This window comes from Galleria mellonella, unplaced genomic scaffold (assembly GCF_026898425.1).
Source record: "Galleria mellonella isolate WM207_F2 unplaced genomic scaffold, CSIRO_AGI_GalMel_v1 utg266, whole genome shotgun sequence".
Taxonomy (NCBI): Eukaryota; Metazoa; Arthropoda; class Insecta; order Lepidoptera; family Pyralidae; genus Galleria; species Galleria mellonella.
Genome location: NW_026442061.1, coordinates 3,207,669 through 3,228,359, shown reverse-complemented (window position 1 = coordinate 3,228,359; position 20,691 = coordinate 3,207,669). Strand labels below are relative to the sequence as shown.

Below are 20,691 nucleotides of genomic sequence, written 5' to 3'. Positions count from 1 at the left end.
TTTCCTTTTGAATTTATTAACAACGGCAACGTTATTCAACTATCAACACTACATGTGAAAAAATATAATTAAATTATTACGATCAGAGTAAAATAAAAGGGAGTAATCATAATAATTAGTAACTTTAAAAGATAGAGTTTTTCTCACAAGTTAATCACAAGTTCAAACTTATTAAGACCGCTTCTTTTCTTTTTTTTTTTTTTTTTTTGTAAAAGGTTAGTGAAGCCATAGACAATAATTACAATAAATAAAATCTAGATCTAATTTTATTTTGATTAAATGATTATAATTGAAGTGGCAATACATTTCTTCTGACCGACAGGATATCAAAAATATTTTTTTAACAAGGCAATGTGATTGATAGCCATTTTGGAGAGCCTTTTGTTGGTGTTTTGTGAATGTTTTCATGTAAATTTTGTAATAATGCGATGATGAAAAAGCAATTTTAATACATATAACACTTTGTTGTAACAAAACATCAAATTAATACATTATATACAGTAGTATTGTTTGTGTAGTGAACTCGCATTGTGATTAAAAAACCGGAAAGAACTCTTATCGTATTTTAATCTTGTTATATTTTTATTTTACTAGTGTCTTGTATTGTAACCTTTTATTTGACTAGTTTACATTTTGTGATTAGTGAAGTGTAATAAACATCTACATTATTTACGTCGCGTGTTTTGTTGTACGTAAAATTTAGATCGCCACAAGATGGCCGCCCAATGCCCGCTTCGCCAAAACTTGCTTTCGGGGCCCGATGTGTCATCAACGGACGAGTGCTTGACGAGCATGCTGTGAACCGGCGTCTCGGACCGCGACCGTGTTTTCCGGTCGCATTCGGCGAGGTTCCATTTCATAAAATGGAATTTCGCTCGAGGCGCCAAAATATGATGGGTGTTGACACAACTTCAATACCATACCGTTACTCTGACGGCTGTACAAAATAATCGTTGACGAAAATGAGCGAACCGGACGACGTTGGCAAAGAAGTGTGGAAGCGATGGATTTTGGAAGCTATACACAAAATAAGGTCTCAAAAACAGAGGCCGAGCGTAGAAAGGATCTGTCACGCGATACGACAGCATCACAACTATCACGAGGATGTCGTTTCGGAGCGTCTGGAGCGGGCAGTTCGGGAAGGTGCTGTTCTGAAAGTTTATAACAAGGGGCAGAGCTCGTACAAAGATCCTGGTGGTCTGCAGAGCAAGACTCTTCGTATCGCACCTGATGTGGACGTTTCGCGGGCTGTGGCGAAGGCTGTGCGTGAACTGGGCGAGCGAGATGGTTCAACTATAAGGTCTATAGAGAAACATTTGCGGCAAGCATATCAAGTGACAGTGGGACCAGATGTGGATGTGCGCAGTGTGTTAAGGGCAGGAGCTAAGCGAGCAGTGGCTAGGGGCTTGTTGATTCACCACGCGGGGGCTTACAAGGCAACTGAGAGACCCTTGGCAGCTACTGGCGAGCGCACCCCAAAACAAAGAGTGAAAAGTTCTTCAGAGCCTGCTGACAAGGTAATTATTCTTTATTAATTTTTGCAGTCAACACATACAAATATGTTTCACAAAAATGTATTTTGAAAACAAAGAAAACATGTAATTTATTGAACTAAAACATATAATGATTTAACTAGCCATTTATGGTAACAGATTTCTGTGATATGGTATGTCACATAATGTTCAACTTAAAGGTTAAGTGATTCATCACATCATTTACTTAAAGTTATGAATGAAATTGAGTTGGAATTCTCTGAATTACTCTATATATTATAAATGGTGTAATTTACATATAGAAATATAAAAAATTATCAGAGTAAAGAAAATTTATTTTGTTTGGTAGTGTTTGTAAACAAACTTAAAGTTGCATAACAGTGTAATAATGTATGGAATAATTTAAAATGTTATTTATTTTTTATAGATAGACAAAAACTAATAGTAAAATGTACAAAAATGAAAATATAATTTACAAAATGAGAAGAATTGAAATAAGTTATTTCTAAGATTTTTGGGTGTTTTAATAGTTACAAGTAGTTTAAGAGACTTCTAAAGAACAAATGTTAGAACATTAAACACAAATTTTATTTACAATAGTAGGGCAATAATGATTAAAAGTGTGACAGTGAATTAAGAAAAATTATTCATGTTTCTTAACTTTTTGTTTGTGTGTGTTTTTTTATTTTAATTATAAATACTAAATTCGTTATATCCCACTGCTTTGCTTGCATGAATCTGAACACAAAATTTTGAGTAAGAATATAAGTTATCAATGTACAACATTTTATTCAAATCCCATCAGTATCTTTTGTATGAAAGAGTAACAAACATCCATCCAAGCAGCCTAACAAACTTTTGCATTTATAATATTATTAGGATTGTTAAATATTTTATTTAAAAAATATTGCATCTGCACAAGCAAATACACAAACAGTTATTGATATTTATTACATTATCAATACTATTTTTGTTATATTTTTAAATGTCTGAAAAAAAAACAAGTCAACTAAAAATTTGCTTTTGGGTCTAGATATTATCTAGCCTAATTTAAATTTTATTAAAAAAAAAAAAAACAAAATCCTCTACAAAAGTATTATAACTTTTTTAAATTTCTTGTGTTAAAAATTTACTACAAAAGACAAAACAATATAGCTTAAATAGAATCCTTAGGTATATATGTTTGAATGTTTGAGGTATATATAAAAAAGTATTGATATTATTTTTGAGTTTAGTTTGTGGTTGATTTTTGTATTTATAAATTTATAATTATCACATCTGGCTTATGTCCACTAAATAGATATATCACTGTTACACTGTACATTAAATTCTTACTAATATTTTAAATGCTAAAGCTAGTTTGTTTGTTACCTTAAAGCACCTTAACAGCTTAGCCAATCTTTATGAAATTTGTTATATATATATGGGATGGAGAAGGATTAAGGCTACTTTTTATCCCTGTCAGTAAACATAACTCTGTCATGTAGACGAAGTAGTGTAACATATTTTTGATTCTGTCTCCATGCATATTTAGAGTATTGCATATAATATTGTTTTTAAAAATGTTACAGAAACACAATCAGGGTGGTGTGCCTGTTTGCACCGAGTGTCTCGGTACAGACACAAGAAATGGTGTAGGATCAGTAGAGTCCCTCATCTGTTGTGTGCAGTGCAAGTTGTATGCGCATCCTACTTGCATAAACTTGTTGGATCACATCAGTCAAGCAGCTATAAAGGTAAGTCAAATTATTTATAAGCTGTTTCCTATGACTTTGCCTGTGTGATTTAGTGTTGAAGGTACAATATATGTTAATCTGGGACATGGTCTGTCTGTGCACCAAATTTTATTCAATTTCATCCAAGACAAACATCCAAGTAGCAAATTTTTTTATTTATAATATTAGTAGGATTTTAAATTTTTCAATTATTTTTTTGTATTTCTATCATGGTGTTTAACTTACTTTCATGATGTGTGTCACCTGACACATAAACACAATTTTTTAGATGGGAAAAAATTATAAAAAAAAATATGTATAATAAAAATTTAACAAATGAGACAATTTTATTTTAAAGAGTAACTTTTAGCAAATAGAAATTAATTCACTGGTGTTTCAAATGGAGTTTTAAGGAAATTGTTATTAACGTTTTTTCTTTAATTAGTACTTGGTTTTAGTATTGGCTGATTTATGTAATATCTATGTTACAATTATTATTTTTTATAAAGGAATGATGGTATTTTTTTTTAATGGACGAAAATGGAATGGTAACCCCACCTGCGCTATCGGTATACGTTGGCGGAGTACCAGTGAGGGATGATAGGTGAAGATGAAGCAGGTCAGTTGGCCCATCGTGATGAATTCATCAAAAATTAATCACAATGGTTTCCAGGGGGAACCGCGTGGAGGTCAACCTGTTAGGATATATTGCTAGTGATAGGTCTGTTAAATATCATTACTAACAATCCCTGTCCTCCCAAGGAATGATGGTATTGTGAGTGTCTTTAAAAGTAAATCAAGTAACTTAATAGTCAAGGGATGGGTAGCAGAGCAGTGTTCCTCTTAGAACATCACCATACCCTGACTGCGGTTGCCAACCCGCCTGCCAAGCGTGGAACTACTGGTAAAACTCTTTTTGGGAGAGCCTACGTTAAGCAGTGGTCAGTAGACTGCTGATATGATGATGGTATTGTCCAACCGGAAAAAAAACCATAAGTTTACACATGAGTAATTTTTTTATGTTGGATTTTCTCAGCTGAGCTGATTTACTGATTTGGATGGGATTTCATCAAGAGAGCTTGATCGTGATGTCATTCAATATTATATGCGCAGACAGGCTCATGGGTGTGATCTAGTATTGTCAATATTTAATTTAAACTACGTTGTACCAAAGTCTAATGACCGAACATGCTGTGACCATGTGGGGTTTTTTTTTGTAAACAGCAGTTCCGGTGCTCGCCGTTTATGCGACCTATTTTCCATAATATAATTGGACTATAAATATTGATGCAAGTTCCGATACAAATTTACGTTTAAAATATTTGTGACAAGAAGTATTTAATAAACATGAATTCTATTATTTTATATGTGGTAGACATTTTAAGAGCAAAATTGGAAGATAAAATTTTGGGGTACAATTTATAATGATAATAATGGATAAGTGATTTTTACAAGAAATTTAATGCAATTATCTGTTGTGGTGTCAGCTTACTAGTAAGCAAGATTATATTAATAATCAATTTCCATCCTTATTGTTTTTTTAAAAAAGTTTAACTTTCAATAAATAATGCATGTTGTATTTTTTTTATGGGTGAAAATGGAATGGTAACCCTGCCTGCGCTATCGGTATACGCTGGCAGCGTACTAGTGAAGGTTGACAGGTGAGGATGAAGGCAGGACAGTTGGCCCATAGTGATCAATTAAACAAGAATTAACCACTATGGTTTCCAGGGGGAACCGCATGGAGGGTATATTGCTAGCAATTGGGTTGTTAAATTTCATTATTGACAATCCCTTTCCCCTCCTACATGCATGTTGTATTTGGTATAAGATTCAATTTGGACTGTGATAAATTGTAAATTTTTTGCGGGGCAAATTTTGTATAATGAATAGTATACGCTGGGTTACTGTGGAACTTTTCACATATCTTTTATATTGCAAACAATGGATATAGTGAATTGTCATGCGGATGACAAGTCGGGGTGATGTTCAGGCGCACTGCTAGCAAGGGGTGGGGTTAGTGTCGGTCGGTAGTGGCCCTGTCGGCTGACGGTAGTGTTTGTGCGGCGCAGTCGTCGCGGTGGTGCTGCGGCGCGTGCTCGCGGTGCGCGGAGTGCGGCGACGAGCGCGCGCGCGCGTGGGCGGCGCGCTGCAGCGGCTGCTCGCGCGCCGCGCACCCGCGCTGCCGCCCGCCGCCCTGGCGCTGCCACCGCTGCACGCCGCACAAGAGGTGACCATACACACCCGCACACGCACGCGCACACACGCGCACGCACGCACATACCCACCCACACCCACACACACACACCGACAACCATCTACACCCACCCACAACCATCCACACCCACACACAACCATCCATACCCACTTCAATGATCCCCAAAGTTAAATACCTCCTCCATCGTTTACCACTTCTCCTTATCTGTAGCAATATTTGTCCAGTTTTTTCCTGCTTTCTTTATTATGTCATCAATCCATCTTTTTCTTTGCCTTCCAACATTTCTTTTTACTGCTGGACCTCGCCGTCATCAAATAAAATAACAAATATCGACCCACCATATCAGTAATTAAATACGGTGGAGAACAAACAAGAAATGCATACGACAGTAGTCTCAGCATAGAGTGAGTGTGTGTATTTGTGTATGTATGAGTGTGACGCAATATTTACCAATACGAGGTTAGTATTCAAGATGGTGATAGTGGCAAGGATACAGCAGCGCGATCCGATTTTCCCATTTTTTTTTTAATGTTTGGTCATTAAACAGTGTCACAAACAATTTAAAATTGGAGTCAGATTATTATTCATATCCACCTCGGAACAAACAGTAAACATAATCAAAGCATTTTACGAGCATTCGGAGAGAACGCTCTTCGTTGCTCGAGTCCATTAGTGAATACTTTTGTATTGATCTCTTAGTCAAAATCTACCTGGTCAAATTTTTGAAATATTTAATACTTGTAATAAATATCAAAGATGATATTCTTTAGGAAAACTCTCATACCTTATTTTGTCTCTTAATACAAAGGTAGGCCTTTAGTTGCATATCTTAAGAACATTAAAAAAATCAGCGAAGGCAATCTCAATTTTCTGTAACTCGATCTTTCTTTCATACAAAAATAAGTAAACTTCATTAGCTCGAACATTTAATGTACGATTAAATAAAAATGTTCTAATATAGCATAAGTTTTTTAATATTTGTTTACAGATCAACAATGGGGGGTACTCCAAAGGGAAGGAAACCGAAGACGCCGGCGCGACGTATCGACTCGGACGACGAGCCATCGGATGGTAATGATCCGCCGGCCTTCACTCGCATCCCGTCCGAACAGAGAATGTCCAAGGAGAAACAAAAATTTTTCCGATTCTCCGCGTTCAATCTAGTGAAGAGGAGACGATGTAGAGAATCCTCTAGCGAGTGGGAGGGTTGGGAGGGGAAATCGAGGTGGGGGGGAGTCCGCGTGACCCGCGTACAGCGCGTAGAGGTACGACTCGAGAGGCGGTCTGTCACGCCCTCCTCCACCGACTCGGAGCCGCCGCGGTCGCGTGCCCTGCCGCCCGCCCTGCCGCCCGCTACGCCCTGCCCCGTCCCCGCGCCCGCGCCCTTCGCCGTCCCCGCGCCCGTGACCGCGCCCGCGTCCGCCCTCGTGTCCGCGTCCGTGCCCGCGCCCGCGCCCGCCCCCGTCGTGCCGTTCGCAGCTTTCGCGCGATCTCCGCGCCCCGCGCATCTCTCGTCCGTGTTCGAGCGGCTGGCTACCCACACTGGCCCCGACGGCACCTGGGGCTTCGCCGCCGAGGCCCTGAAGCAGCGCCAAATACAGGAATCGTCGAAGTCGCCGCAGTGCAGACCTAAGTCGCCGGCCGTCACGCCCGAGAGGCATCGCGTAGTGCGTCGCAGGAGCAGATGTGGCGATAGGCTGTTGACCACGCTGTTTGATGGATTATCGGAGTTTTACTCGGTACGAACTGCGTCGAGATCTCAGTCGAGACATCGACCGGCGAGAATCGTCGAACCCGAGGAGGATCGGCAGGTTTTAAAAGAGACGAGGAGTACTTTTAAGCGATACCAGGCAGCGCTGAGATGCGGCCGGACGAGGAGTCCCAGTCGGCCGCGGAGCCCGAGCCGGCCGCGAAGTCCCGGGCGACCGAGAAGTCCCAGCCGGACGAGAACAGCCAGTCGAGCTAGGAGTCGGTCGCGGCCGAAACTTGAAAGAAAGGCTGATACGCGGAAACGGGAGTCGACTAGAGAACGAAGTAGATCGCGGCCTCGGCCTCGGCCCCGACAGATTAAAGAGACTAGACGCGTGACGGTCGATGAGCGCGAGCCGTGGAGAGAGCGCAGCGCGAGCCGCTCGGAGGATAGTCCGCTGGCGACGCGCGGGGCCAGTGCGCCGCGGGGGCACAGTGGGGACAGCGGGGACAGCGCGGCCAGCGAGGCCAGCGGGGCGCGGGAGGCGGCGGTTGCGCCGGCGCCGCGGCTGTCGGCGTCGCAGCTGGTTAGGACGCTGGCGGCGGGCAAGCACCGGGCGGCGGCGGAGCAGTCCGATAAACTGTACCGCGGGGTAGCGCTGGCCAGCCGGGCCGCCGCGCCCGCGCCGGCCACCGATCAGACGGGTAAGATCGGTTCGTGAGGTGCGGTGAAAGTGTCGTGGTGGATCTGACCGACTCGCTCGCTCTGATTGATGGCCGGCGCTCCGCTGTCTCTCGCTTCGTTTCTCTTCCGAATTTCTCTGTTCGGACTCGGGCGAAAAAGCCTCGCCCTGGGGGGTCGTTCGCTTCGTACTTGGACACCGAGCGCTGATGACATTTGTTCCTCGGGTTTCGGCAGTATCCACACGTGCACTTTCGCTCGCGCTTCTCGTAGCCGCGCCGTAGAAGTCGCCGGCCGACCGGGTCCTTCATTCTGGTATCTGCGGTAGCCAATCCTCGGTGGTCGGTCACTCGGTACGGGAAAGTTACGAATGAAGGATCCTCTTGGCCGGTACTTTTTTTTATATGTGTCGTAGAAGATACTCATAATGAATCCTTATATTGTCGCGTTAACACTAGGCGGGGAGGGGACTACTATAGGTTCGCGGATAGCAAACAATCGAAAGTATGTTGTCCACCTTTTAGAGTGCTACGAAGTTAACGACCGCTCTACAAGTTTGTCCTGTTCGTCATTGATTTACTGAAATAACTGCAATTTATACTAACGTAACGAATGGTTGACAGAGAGCAAGCGGTTACCGCCGGGAGTGACGGAGGCGGACGCGGAGTTGTTCAAGGCGGCGCGCGCGGCCGCGGGGGCGGAGGCCGAGGCGGCGGAGGCCGGCGCCGCGCCGCCGCCCGCCAGCCCCGGCGCCGCGCCGCCCGCGCCGCCCGCGCCGCCCGCGCCGCCCGCGCCGCCCGCGCCGCTGCCCGCCGCCTCCGCCACGCCGTTGCGCTGTCCGTCTGCGATAGAGTTCGGACAGTGGGAGATCGACACCTGGTACTCGAGTCCATTTCCACAGGAATATGCCAGGTCAGTGAGACCTTTGTACTACACTAATATTGTTTTAATGACTATGCGATTCAAAAGACATGATTAACCAATTATCCTTTGACATACATGTAGTAGTAAAATATATTCTTAAAATATAAATATTTTGTAATGTTTAAAATTTAACTATTTATGATTTTTTTTTTATTTTCAGGCTCCCGAAGCTATTCCTCTGCGAATTTTGCCTAAAATATGCGAAGAGTCGAGCGGTATTAATGAGACACCTAGACAAGTGCCTGTGGCGGCATCCGCCTGCCACCGAAATCTATCGCTGTGGCGACATTTCAGTGTTCGAGGTTGACGGGAACGCGAACAAGATCTATTGTCAGAACTTGTGCTTGCTCGCGAAATTGTTCCTGGACCATAAAACCCTCTACTATGACGTAGAACCGTTCCTCTTTTATGTGCTGACAAAAAATGATAATAAAGGTTGCCACCTAGTTGGCTACTTTTCCAAAGAGAAACATTGCCAGCAGAAGTATAATGTGTCTTGCATAATGACGATGCCGCAGTATCAGAGACAAGGCTATGGGAGGTTCCTCATCCATTTTAGTGAGTGGTGGAATCTTTATTACTTTTTCGTAAAAATAAATTTTATACTTGTAACATTTTGAAATCAATTCTATTAAAAATACAATATATTTTCTGAAAACTAAATATTTTTTTTCATAGTGTCATTGGCTTTTTTGCAGGTTATCTACTTTCAAAAGAAGAAGGGCAGCCTGGTACACCAGAAAAACCTTTATCAGATCTCGGAAGAGTTTCATATCATGCTTACTGGAAGTCTGTAATTCTCGAATTCCTCTATGATCGTAAAGACAAGTCTTTTACATTTGAAGAAATTGCTCACATGACGGGCATGCACATGAATGATATTGCAGTTACATTTCAGTTATTAGGATTTGTAAGATATATTCCAAATAATGAAGTGGTTAAATTAGGACTTTGTATAGATTGGAATAAAGTTGATACTCACATGAAGAAATTAAGAAATAAACCACGATTGGAAATTGATCCAGAATGCCTTAGATGGACACCTCTTCTTGCACCTACAGTGAATCCTTTCAGATCACCAGAGGAGGCGTCAGGGGACCAAGAAACTGAGAATGAGGATACAGAACAAAAAACTGATAGTGATGCTACAGCCACGGAGACAGAAGCTTCTGCTCCTGTGCATACCAAGATCGAAACAAAGGTTCCTACTAAAGTAGAGAAAGAGGAACTTCCAGTAGAGGTAACATCTTCTGGGAGAAGACGTACTAGACCCCTCAAATATAGTGAAACTACTTATCAGACGACGCCGACGGTCGGTGATGGTAGCCGAAAGAGGAAACGAGATCTCAGCAGAAAGATATCGGAGTCTAACTTTGAAGAAGGAAAAACCGATGAGACGCCCAAACAACAAAGAAGTAAAAGTATTTCTAGAAGATCTTCAAGAGTTCAAAATGAAATAAATGATGACAATAACAGTCAAAGGAATAGAAGACAAAGTGTAAAAGAAACTTCTGTATATCCTTCAGATAGCCAAGATAGTCAAGAAGAAAGTGCAGATACCACTTTAGCGTCTACTCCAGTCATTAATACCATTAAACCAAAAACTAAACGGAAATTTGCTTGGAGAGGGCGTTCTAGAAAACGGCAAAAGGTCAATAATAAGAATGCAGTTAGAACTAGTTCACCAGTGCTTAAGAAAGCTAAACTTGATGACAATAAAGAGGAAACCAATGATTATAAGACAGATGATGATTCAATACAAGAAGCAGACAAAACAGCCACGGCGTCTGTTGATGATCAGAATTCACCAAAGAAATTAAATGATGAAAATGAAAAAGCAGAAAAGAATAAAAATACGGATGCTAGCTCTGAAGATTCTTCTGGTGAAGCAGATGATGAAATGGATGTTGAAGAAGCAGAAAATAGAAACGACGCTGTTAAACCGGCAACACCACATAATACTGAAGAAAATAGTACAGATCATCATACTAGTGACATGGAACTTGACAGTATCCACATGGATTCTCCCAAATCTATAGCTGAAAAAGAACGAGACATGGATGAAATAACGAAAGATAAACTTGACAAAGATAATAACGACGATGAAGTGGTGAAGCCCATAGAAAATGAAAGAGATATAAGAGAACCTGAAAACGATTCAAAGAATCCATCAGAAGAAAACGAGTTACCTGAAACTAGAAACGGCGAAATGAAATCTCCTTGTAAACCAACTATTGATGATAAGGATACTATCGTTATTTCAGAATCTGACGATAATAATAGTCAAAGTTGTCCACTCCCATCACCTACTTCGCATTCAATAGTACCAGTATTGCAGAATAATAATAATAAACCAAAAGAGATTGAAGAAAATGAAAGTCCGTCTAAAGTTATTCCAGTTGTATCAACAGAAAATGCTCATATAGTGTTAGATCCCAAAGTACAAGAAGACGTTAATACTGCAAGACCTGTAGTTGATAATAATTTGCCAAAAATCCATCTAATTGAGACAATTGTAGTTGAAGGGGAGTCTGATAATGCCAATTCTCCTGTTATATCTCCTAAGAAAAATGATAAGTCTGTTATAAGCGAATCTCCAAAGCAAAAGAATTCACCAGAGAAACTTGGCACAGAGGTGGTGTATGAACAGAAAAAGTGTGAAGTTAGAAAAGAGACTGTGATACAACATCAAGCTATAGATGAAAGCAAGACTCCAGAGAAAAAATCGCCCACTAAAATTGAAACGATCATACAGAATTTAGATCCACAGAGAGATCTTTCATCGATTGCAAAAAAGCCAGAACCACCTAAAATTGATTCTTTTCTAGAGTCTGATAATAGAAATAAAATTCAGTACCCGATCGTCAGTAAGGAGAATGAGATTTCCTTTCGCAATGATGCCTACACCAGAAAAGACGAAGTTGTAATAACTAGAAATATAACAGATCATAATTTTCAGAATGTACAAAATTATCAAAATCCCGTGAATAATTCAATGACGATACAGCAAATAAATTCAGCACAACATTCATATCTCAATAACAGAGCAAATATAAACAAAGAGTCTCAAGCCATACAGACTGAAAAAGTTCTTAAATCAAGTGAACAGAATCGTGTGATAAGTAGTATGGTAGATACGGCGCCAGTAATAAGTAAAACTGCGACAAAATTAGAAGTTCCTCATCCTATATCGTCGCCAGTTATAAGCCCAGTGATACCAAAAGTTCCCAATGTGTCGGAAATAAATTTTTTACCCAGATGTCAAAGCGCTAATCCTGCTATAAATATAGGTGTCGATAGATCGGACTTAGAATCTAGTTTTTCTAGTAATAGTGCTTTACAAAATTCATTAACTGGATCAATGAATATTGTTCAGACTGGCTCTCAAGACAAAAACGACTCTAAACCTAGGGAAAAGAGCAAGCTTCGGGATGTGCGTGTGAATTCCGCTCACAGCAAAATAGAAAAGACAGAAAAGAAAACTAATAAAAGTGACACTCCAAGAAGTACACCAGAACCGAAATTGTTTTTTCCTGAACAAAACACAAACGCCAGAAAACCTGAGACGTCTGTCCCTATAAATGTTATTAATTCAGTAGCGGTCACCAGCAAAGTAGATAGTAAATCCACTAACGAGGCACCAAAGAAGCAGGATTTTTTTAAGAAAGAAAAATCGAGTGCTAGCAAGTGCGACTCTAAGAATAGTTCAGTGAAACATGACAAGAGTTGCACGAGCCAGTTGAATTTGAAAACGTCCGTCGACCATCAGAATGACGTAAATAAAATGTTGTCCAAATTGAAATACGACAACGAGCTGGTTCCTAAAGCTGATTACTCGATGAATCAAATTCCGAACTATCATACGACGCATGCGCAGTACCATCAGTGGGCGCCGTGGGGCGACCCTACTGTTGGACGTTTGCAGAGCGGATGGGATCCTAACAGGTTTATAGATGTAAAAAATGACAAAAACTACTTTGATAAATTACAACAGTTCAACCTTCCCACCCTGGATCAAATGCAGAAATCACCACAAAAGTTGCATGCGAAGTATGATCAGAAGGATTTTCACAACATCGCATATGGAGCGCTCTCGAGTGGTATCTATGCGACCGGTCTCTCCCATCTAAAGGAGACGAAGGGGCCAAAGACATCAGAATGTTCGCAGAAGAGTGAAGCAAGCAAGAAGCAGTCGAAGACGACGACCGCGTGCCAGACGCAGTGCGAGTCGAAGAAGTCCGCGGACGCTCAGATGAAGCAGATGATGCAGCGACAGGCAAAGCAGCAGGATGCGGCTAGCTGCGCCGAGTACCGGCAGAGCCCGCAGGTGCTAGCGTCGCCCGGCTGCAAGACGCCCTTCAACCAGAACGGTCCGTGCCAAGAGAAGGAGATCGAGAAGAAGTCGCGCCAGCAGACCAAGAAGGAGGAGTCTCCGAAAGACACGAGCAAGGAGGAGATGTGCGAGGCGGTGAGCCCGGCGCTGCAGTCGATGGGCGTGTACACGCCGGACTCGACCAGCAACTCGGTGCACTCGGTGCAGTACCCGGCCTGCGAGCTGGACGTGAGCCAGCTGGGGCTGGAGTCGCCCACCAGCATCGGCTCCGACATGGCGTCGCCCTGCTCCATGATGCACATGCACCCGGCGCCCAGCCCGCAGTACCCGCACTCCTCCATACACATCCCCTCCATCATGACGCAGCCCAATCAGCCGGCCAAGCAGCAGAAGATTAATAATAGGAACAGGTAAGTTTTCTTTTTCAAATGCTGTATCTATGTTTTTATGTAGGCGTAATAATATATATATATATATATATATATATATATATATATATATATATATATATATATTTTGTAATATCTTATAGACTGATTCCCAAATTGACAACTCTCTATAAATCTAATCTGAATATGTCATTAGTTTGTCAGTTTTATAAATTGGGAAGTCGATGTAAAACAATGAGCCTGAACAGTTCAATAGCTAAAACAGGTTTATAAGATATTTGACGTTTTTATGATAAAAGGGGGGGGGGGGGGGGGATGTTCGACCAATTTTAATATTCTTTCACCTATACATTATCGGCGAATAACGTAGGCTTTATATTATTTTCGAAAATTCTATTCATTTCTGGGAAGCTTGGTCGGTTTACTAGTTATTAGGAAAAATACATGCTCGCTCCATATTTTTCTTTATAAATGTCTGATGTTTTTTTAATGGTTGAAAATAAAATGGCAACCCCGCCTCCGCTATCGGAATAGGCTAAAGGGAGATTAGGGACACATGATAGGTGAGGATGGAAAGCAGGTGTGTGTTAGTGCATCGTGACGAATTCTACAAGAATTAAATATGATGGTTCCCAGGGGTAACCGCGAGGAGGCCGACCTGGTTGGGTATATTGCTAGCAATGGGATTCTCACTCTTCATTACTAACAATCCCTTTCCCCCCGATGCAGGTATATTGTGGTCAGCGGGACTGTTAAGCCCCATTACTAAAAGTTTCTTTTTCCTTTTGTTTGATGTGTCTGCGTGTGTGCGTAGGAACAACAACACGAGTGGCGGCGGCGGCGGCGGTGGCGGCGGCGGCAGCGGCGGCGACAGCAAGGCGCTGCGCACGGCCGCCACGCCGCCCGCCGCGGCCGCGCGCCAGCGGGCCACGCCGCCCGCGCACTCGCACCAGCCGCACGGTACGCGTCCAGCGGTCGCCACCACCGCACCATATCCTCAATAGTGCTGTGACCGAGTCATGCCAATTTATTTATTAATATCAACCATATTAACCCTTTGAGTGCCGACGAGCGCCATCGCGCTCGTGCGCATTGCAACTAAAAGTGTCACGAGCGTCATAGCGCTCGTGAAATCAGTCGCTGTTAAGCTTGCTGTAAAAAAAATATATATTGAAATTGAATAATTTTTGGAGGAGATACAGTTTTTTTTTAGAGACAAGGGTGAATGACATTAACACGACAAAGATTTCTTTGGCATTTTTAAGTGTTATATATATATATATATATATATATACACTTAAAAATGATATGATTACATTGATATATATATATCAATGTCATCATATCATACATATATATGGCACTAAAAGGATTAATGTAAAAATTTACCGCTTTATTCATAAAATATTAATATGTTATATGTTTCCTGTAACAAGGAAATATATAGTTAATATAATACAATAGTTCAAATCGATTGTACGAATATTCGATCATCCGGGCTTACTCTTCAAGGCTCTAATTACCGATTTAGAAATGGTATTCAGTATTTATCGGGTAAATAGGTATTATGTTACATTATCATTATCGTAATTTTTTTATAGTATTCTTTAAATAACGTATATTAAACTGTTTTCATAATAAAAATATTGTTTAACTTTGAAATCGATTATTCGGATTTTCTTATGCCAGATACTAATATCAAGTTTAACATATTCTCCGCCAACAAGTTTTTTTTCATAAAAATTCTTTGTTTTTAAGTCATATTTAATAAATTATATAGAGATACGATTATTTAATTTACTTTGATGCATTTTTATGGGAAATTATGAGGATTTTTTATGTGTCAGTCAGTGATGTGACTGACAAAGCGCCAACGGTAAAAAATTACGCGTCGCGTAGCTCCATTGGAGTATTCCAGTGTCAGTCACCCGTGACTGAGAAGGCTCTCAATGTGTTTAACAAACAGTCTTGACGATCCTGTCCTTAATTTTATTGCGATGTGTATATAATAAAGTGTCTTGAAACATTTCAATCTCGACTTTAAACTACACTACCAGAGGGAGACTTTGTACAAAATTCAATTACTTGGGTACCTCTGTCCCATTCGTGTTTCTATCGTGAAGCAGTTGTGTTTGCATAGCTGTGTTTCGGTTTGAAGTGTGGGATATGGCGTGAATTTACAGGGTACAGAGGAATAACACCTGAGTTCTCAGGAATGGCAACACATGGGGGGTAAAATGGGCGAAACAGTATGTGTGTGTACTGTTATGTCCATGGTACTGCTCATGTCTATAGGCGACGGTTACCACTTTCTATCAGGTGGGCTGTCAGCTTGTTTGCCATTCTAAGTCGTATAAAAAAATATATATATAAAAAAAAAAACACGGTTTCATTCATGCAAATGCAATGAATAATAGCAAGTGTTAATTGCAGGCGGTAGCGTGATGCAGACGAGCGGCGGCGGCGGCAGCGGTGGCGGCGGCGGGGGAGGCAGCGGCGGCGGCGGCGGGGGCGGGTACCAGGGCGGCTACCTGCCGTTCCAGCAGCAGCAGCAGTACCACGCGGGCGTGGCGGGCGTGGCGGGCGTGGCGGGCGTGACTGCAGGCGGCTGGGGCGCGCCCAGCTGCTCGCTGGCCAAGCTGCAGCAGATGGCCGACGCGCCGCAGCACCACCACCCGCCGCACCCGCCGCACCCGCACACGCCGCCCGCGCATCAGGTATGCCACTCGTCACACGCCACACTCGCAGCACTACCTCGTCCGTTAAATATTTGATATGCTGTTGGAACGTGATAAAGTACTATTTCAATATCTGTGATGTAGCACTTAGGTTCAGAAATGTTGGTTGATATGTTTTAGAAAATCAAATGACATGTCTTCTTACTACATTGGTTTCTTTTTTTTTTTTACTAATACTTATAAAACATTAGGCGACGGCGTGTAGTGTTTGTAGAAAAAGTATGGATAAAAGATATAATTGAGTAGATTGATAGTGTATGAACTATATGTTAAGGTTACATAATTATATTCCTTTATTTATCTTTATAAACAATATACGGTTTATTATTATTAAATGGCTACAACAATTTGTCCCATGCTTATGCTAATTATGTTTTTTTTTAATGTACAGAGTACTAATAGCGTGTATGTTTTGATACAGAATGAGTTATTGCAGTACGCACAGCAAGCGGGCACCCCGCCGGCGGGTGGGGTGGGCGCGGTGGGCGCGGTGGGAGGCCACTACCACGCCAAGTACTACCCGCCACACAATCAGCTCGATTCGCCTCGGAACACCAGGAATGCCTCCAGTAAGTACACTATCACATCCTGTTATTTTCCCTGTAATTGATAAAAGTTTGAAGTGGTTTGTAAACCTGCATCTTTGATAGTGAAGTCAGTGCTTTACATAAACACATATCTGTCACGCCTGTCTCCCATTAGGGTAGGCAGAAACAATGGAACGCCAAATGCTTCGATTCAAACAAAGCTCTTTCGCTTCTTCCACATTCATCAATCTTTTCATACACGCTCGTTGGTTACGGGTACTTTTAATTTGGCCCTTCTTCAGCACGTCGCCTATTTGGTCGATATACGTCCGTCTAGGGCGGCCCCTACCGACATCTTCATTCATTCTTGCTCGATAAATCTCTTTCGTAATACTTCTTTCATTCATCCTCTCCAAATGACCAAACCAAACAAAGTCAGTGCTTTTATCAGTTAAATTACTGTTTCAAATGACTATCATTTACAATCATATAAATAGTTTTTTTTTTCCCATAGTAACACTGTCTGTGTGTATTAGGATAAAATATTTCCTACAATATGTAGAAATTTAGCCAAAATCTTAGATCTACTGTTCACTGACGAAATCCACCCTGTGCGATCTACCAAATTACTTACTTCTTGCAATCTCGAATTAAACAACACAGTTCAGTACACAATTATGTAGTATTGTAGTTTTTTTTTTTTTATTTTATTAAGAGAGAAAACATAACTGAAAATTATTCTTAGTAACTTATTATTTATATTAGTGTGATCATTGCGTCTGAGTATTTCCTGCTAGATTAGCAAAATATTATATTTTTTGCATTGCCATGATCGACCGGTTTGGCCACCCCTGGTGTACTACATTTATTTCGTACGTAAATTGTTTAGCTTTTTAAATGTAATTGTACTATAAATGAAATAGACATTCCAAAACTAATTATCAAATCATCTTAACAAATTTTTTGATTTATTATATCTATAGAATTTGTATTTATTTGTTAATTATTTAATTATAAATCGATGTAGTAAAGAAATATGTTGTCGTAAAAGGTGACAAAGGATAAAAGTAAAATGCATTAATTCAGGGGAAATTAACTTTAATACTCTTATTTATTTGTATTTCAATGATGGAATAACAATGGTCTAACAATAAGTAACGTGTGCAGGCAACCTGAGCCCGATGCAGCACATGCAGATCGCGCCGGGCTCGCGAATGTCGCCCAACATCAACACGCACATCATCAGCCAGTACGGGCTGAACGGGTACCGCATGTCGCCGCAGCAGCAATTCAACAACCTGCCCGTGCAGATGATGAACGTGCAGGGCGGCGTGCAGTACCCGTCGGACCCGCGCGACCCGCGCGCGCAGCAGGGCAACGTGTACTACGGGTACATCAACCCGCCGCCGCCGCTGGCCATGCAGCCGCTCAACTCCTCCATGCGTCGGTAGCCCGCGCCCGCCTCCGCCTCCGCCTCCGCCTCCGCCTCCGCTACCGCCGCCGCCGCACCTACACCACCGGCCACACGCTAGCGCTCTACGGTGCGATCTAGACAACGATACGAGTGATTTTTCGCCACAAAATAAATAATTCAGATTTGGTTAGTTAACAAGAAAATCCATTAAATTGCAGTGATACTAGGGCTGGATTTAACACTATACTATAGTGTCCAATCTCGGTCTGTACTCAACCTATAATTATTTTGATCGTACTGTATACTCGTTTAGTGTGTAACGTTGACACCACTACGGTTGCCTTATCCTTCCGCGCTGGAACTCTTGGGGTTGGCGCATACCGACGCAGTAGCGGCAGTTGATTAGTTATTCAATCTTAGCCGCTTGAGCATACGACTGAAATTTGTATAACAAAACCAACGGTGGCTCGGAGTTATACAGGAGGCGAGAGGCAGCTTTGCGACCGATCGGTCTGCGCTGACCCTTCTGCCCGCCGGATGGCGCCGCGTCCCGTATGGAAGCTGAATAAAGTACAAAATTGAAGATAGAGTTGTATTTAAATCTGTTTATAGTGATGAACGCGTTGGCGAAACGTAGCATAATTTTATAGTGCAATAATTGTATGTCCTCCGCTGCACTAGTGTGGTGATACTGACTCGCGGAGTGTCGACCGGACAGTGATCTGATGATGGGCGTGCGCTTAAATTCTAATAAATTAATATATATATAATATATATATACATACTTAATTTCCAAAGAGATAATGTTAAGTCTTTGGTTATGTCAAAAAAAAGTGCAATGTTTTATTCGGAGTGGCATACAGTAACATCTGATGTAAAGAATTGTTTGGAATTCGTATTTATATGTATATCCTGTTTGCGTTAAAATATGTGTCCACGCGCGAAATGTAATATACATGATTGCTTGTACAGTTTATGTATCTAATTATATTTTACGGATAAGAACCCAAGTTTGTCTTTAATCTGTTCTTCGAAGTGCCTCTCACGTCCCATCCGCTTAATTTCTATGTAAGATATTGTAAATGTACTGCTTTCGATTAACACAAGGCTGTATAGACATAGGGCCGTTATAGTTGTAGCATATTTGTATGATAATTATGTTTTTGTGATAGTGGAGTGTACGGGCGCGGCTAGCGCCCGCGGCCACGCAACGGCGGGCCTAAGGACGGTTATTTTTTTTTATATTTTGTATTCTTTTACACAATGTAGACTTAAAATTTTTATGTAATAATAATCTCTTGGTTTTTACGCTTCGCTTAAGAATTATTTTCGTGTTTTTACATTAATTTATTGCCAAATGTTTTTAACACTGATTGCGTTTACAATGTAAGGAAGTATTTTAGGTTATGTTAGTTATAAATTTTAGTTTGCTCCCTGCACGTACGTTTTACGGTTATTCGTTAGGTCGGCAGAGGCGCGGTCACCGCGTCGGCCGCACTCTGTTGCGAATCGGTAAATTAATTTGTAAGATCTGCTCCTCTAAGGTTATGAATGTTATTTGTTACTAATGTGTAGTAATTATATAAAATATTGTAAATATAAATAACAGTAAGAAAATATGTAGCACGTGTTATTACACAAAATATAATTTTGTGAAAAAAAATTGGGAAGTTTTATTTGTCACTTAGTACAAGTTGCGTATCCATAGTGCTTCTTTTTTTTTAAAAAAAAAGAAAATAGATTTTGTAAGTATAAGTTGAATAATAAGTAACAAAGTTATTGATGGAAATTGCTATTGAACATCATAGAAGTATCGTTTATATACTTATTTATATATTACTAAGATTCAATACATAATTCAATGAATTATTAGGAACTCTGAATAATGCAGTTGGTAATTATTTCAGACCTTGGATACAGTTCTAGCTCTAGTTGGGTCATAAGGAAAGTAGGTTATTAATTAAAAGAAAAAATAAATAACAAACATAAGTATTTCTCGAATTACGTAATATTTGATGAGATATCAAATATTGTATGAGTTTTTCATGTCCTTTGCAACCTTTTACTGGTGCCTCGCCAGTGAGGAATGAGATGAAGATGCGAGCATGGCAATGGCTCATCAATTAACTGCGATAGTTTCTAGGGACTCCATGAAGCTCCACTTGTCGAAGTATATTGCTAGCATCTAGTACCCGTAAAACCAAACCGTAAAAGTGAGTTTATTATTTCTTGTCGCCTTAATGGCTCGACCAATTTGGTATACATAGTACTTGGGATAGAGAAGAACAAGGTGAAGTCACGGCTAAAAAGTAGTAAATAAATAATTGGAGTTATGTAGAAAATGGTCATTATACCTTTTTATATTTATAAATATGATGTTTCTTTTTATTAATGCTATTAAATTTTAATAAAAATACGTCTGTTGATGTGATATATTTTTTTGTTATAATTAATTTGTTTTAAATGTTCTTTTTTACAAAAAAAATTCTAATTGCCAACTTATCTAATAAGGTTCATTATTTATGCAACTTATAATGGACTAACTGATGGCCCACCTGATGGAATGTGG

The 20,691-nt window shown here is 40.9% G+C and overlaps 1 protein-coding gene across 2 annotated transcripts; it reads left to right on the top strand.

Annotated features, from left to right (window-relative positions):
• The first annotated feature begins 311 nt into the window (after window positions 1-311).
• LOC113516245 (histone acetyltransferase KAT6B) lies at window positions 312-19,779 on the top strand. Of its 2 annotated transcripts, none has more exons than XM_052895119.1 (11): window positions 312-1,517; window positions 3,065-3,229; window positions 5,281-5,438; window positions 6,415-7,820; window positions 8,421-8,709; window positions 8,882-9,279; window positions 9,420-13,464; window positions 14,258-14,403; window positions 15,877-16,160; window positions 16,603-16,750; window positions 17,876-19,779. In XM_052895119.1, exons 1-11 carry the CDS (start codon window positions 963-965, stop codon window positions 18,157-18,159), a joined length of 7,878 nt encoding a protein of 2,625 aa, XP_052751079.1. In that variant the 5' UTR covers window positions 312-962; the 3' UTR covers window positions 18,160-19,779. The 2 variants fall into 2 exon arrangements, with proteins under 2 accessions (XP_052751079.1, XP_052751080.1); XM_052895120.1 differs by having other exon boundaries at window positions 320-1,517; window positions 6,415-6,497.
• The last annotated feature ends 912 nt before the right edge of the window (window positions 19,780-20,691 follow it).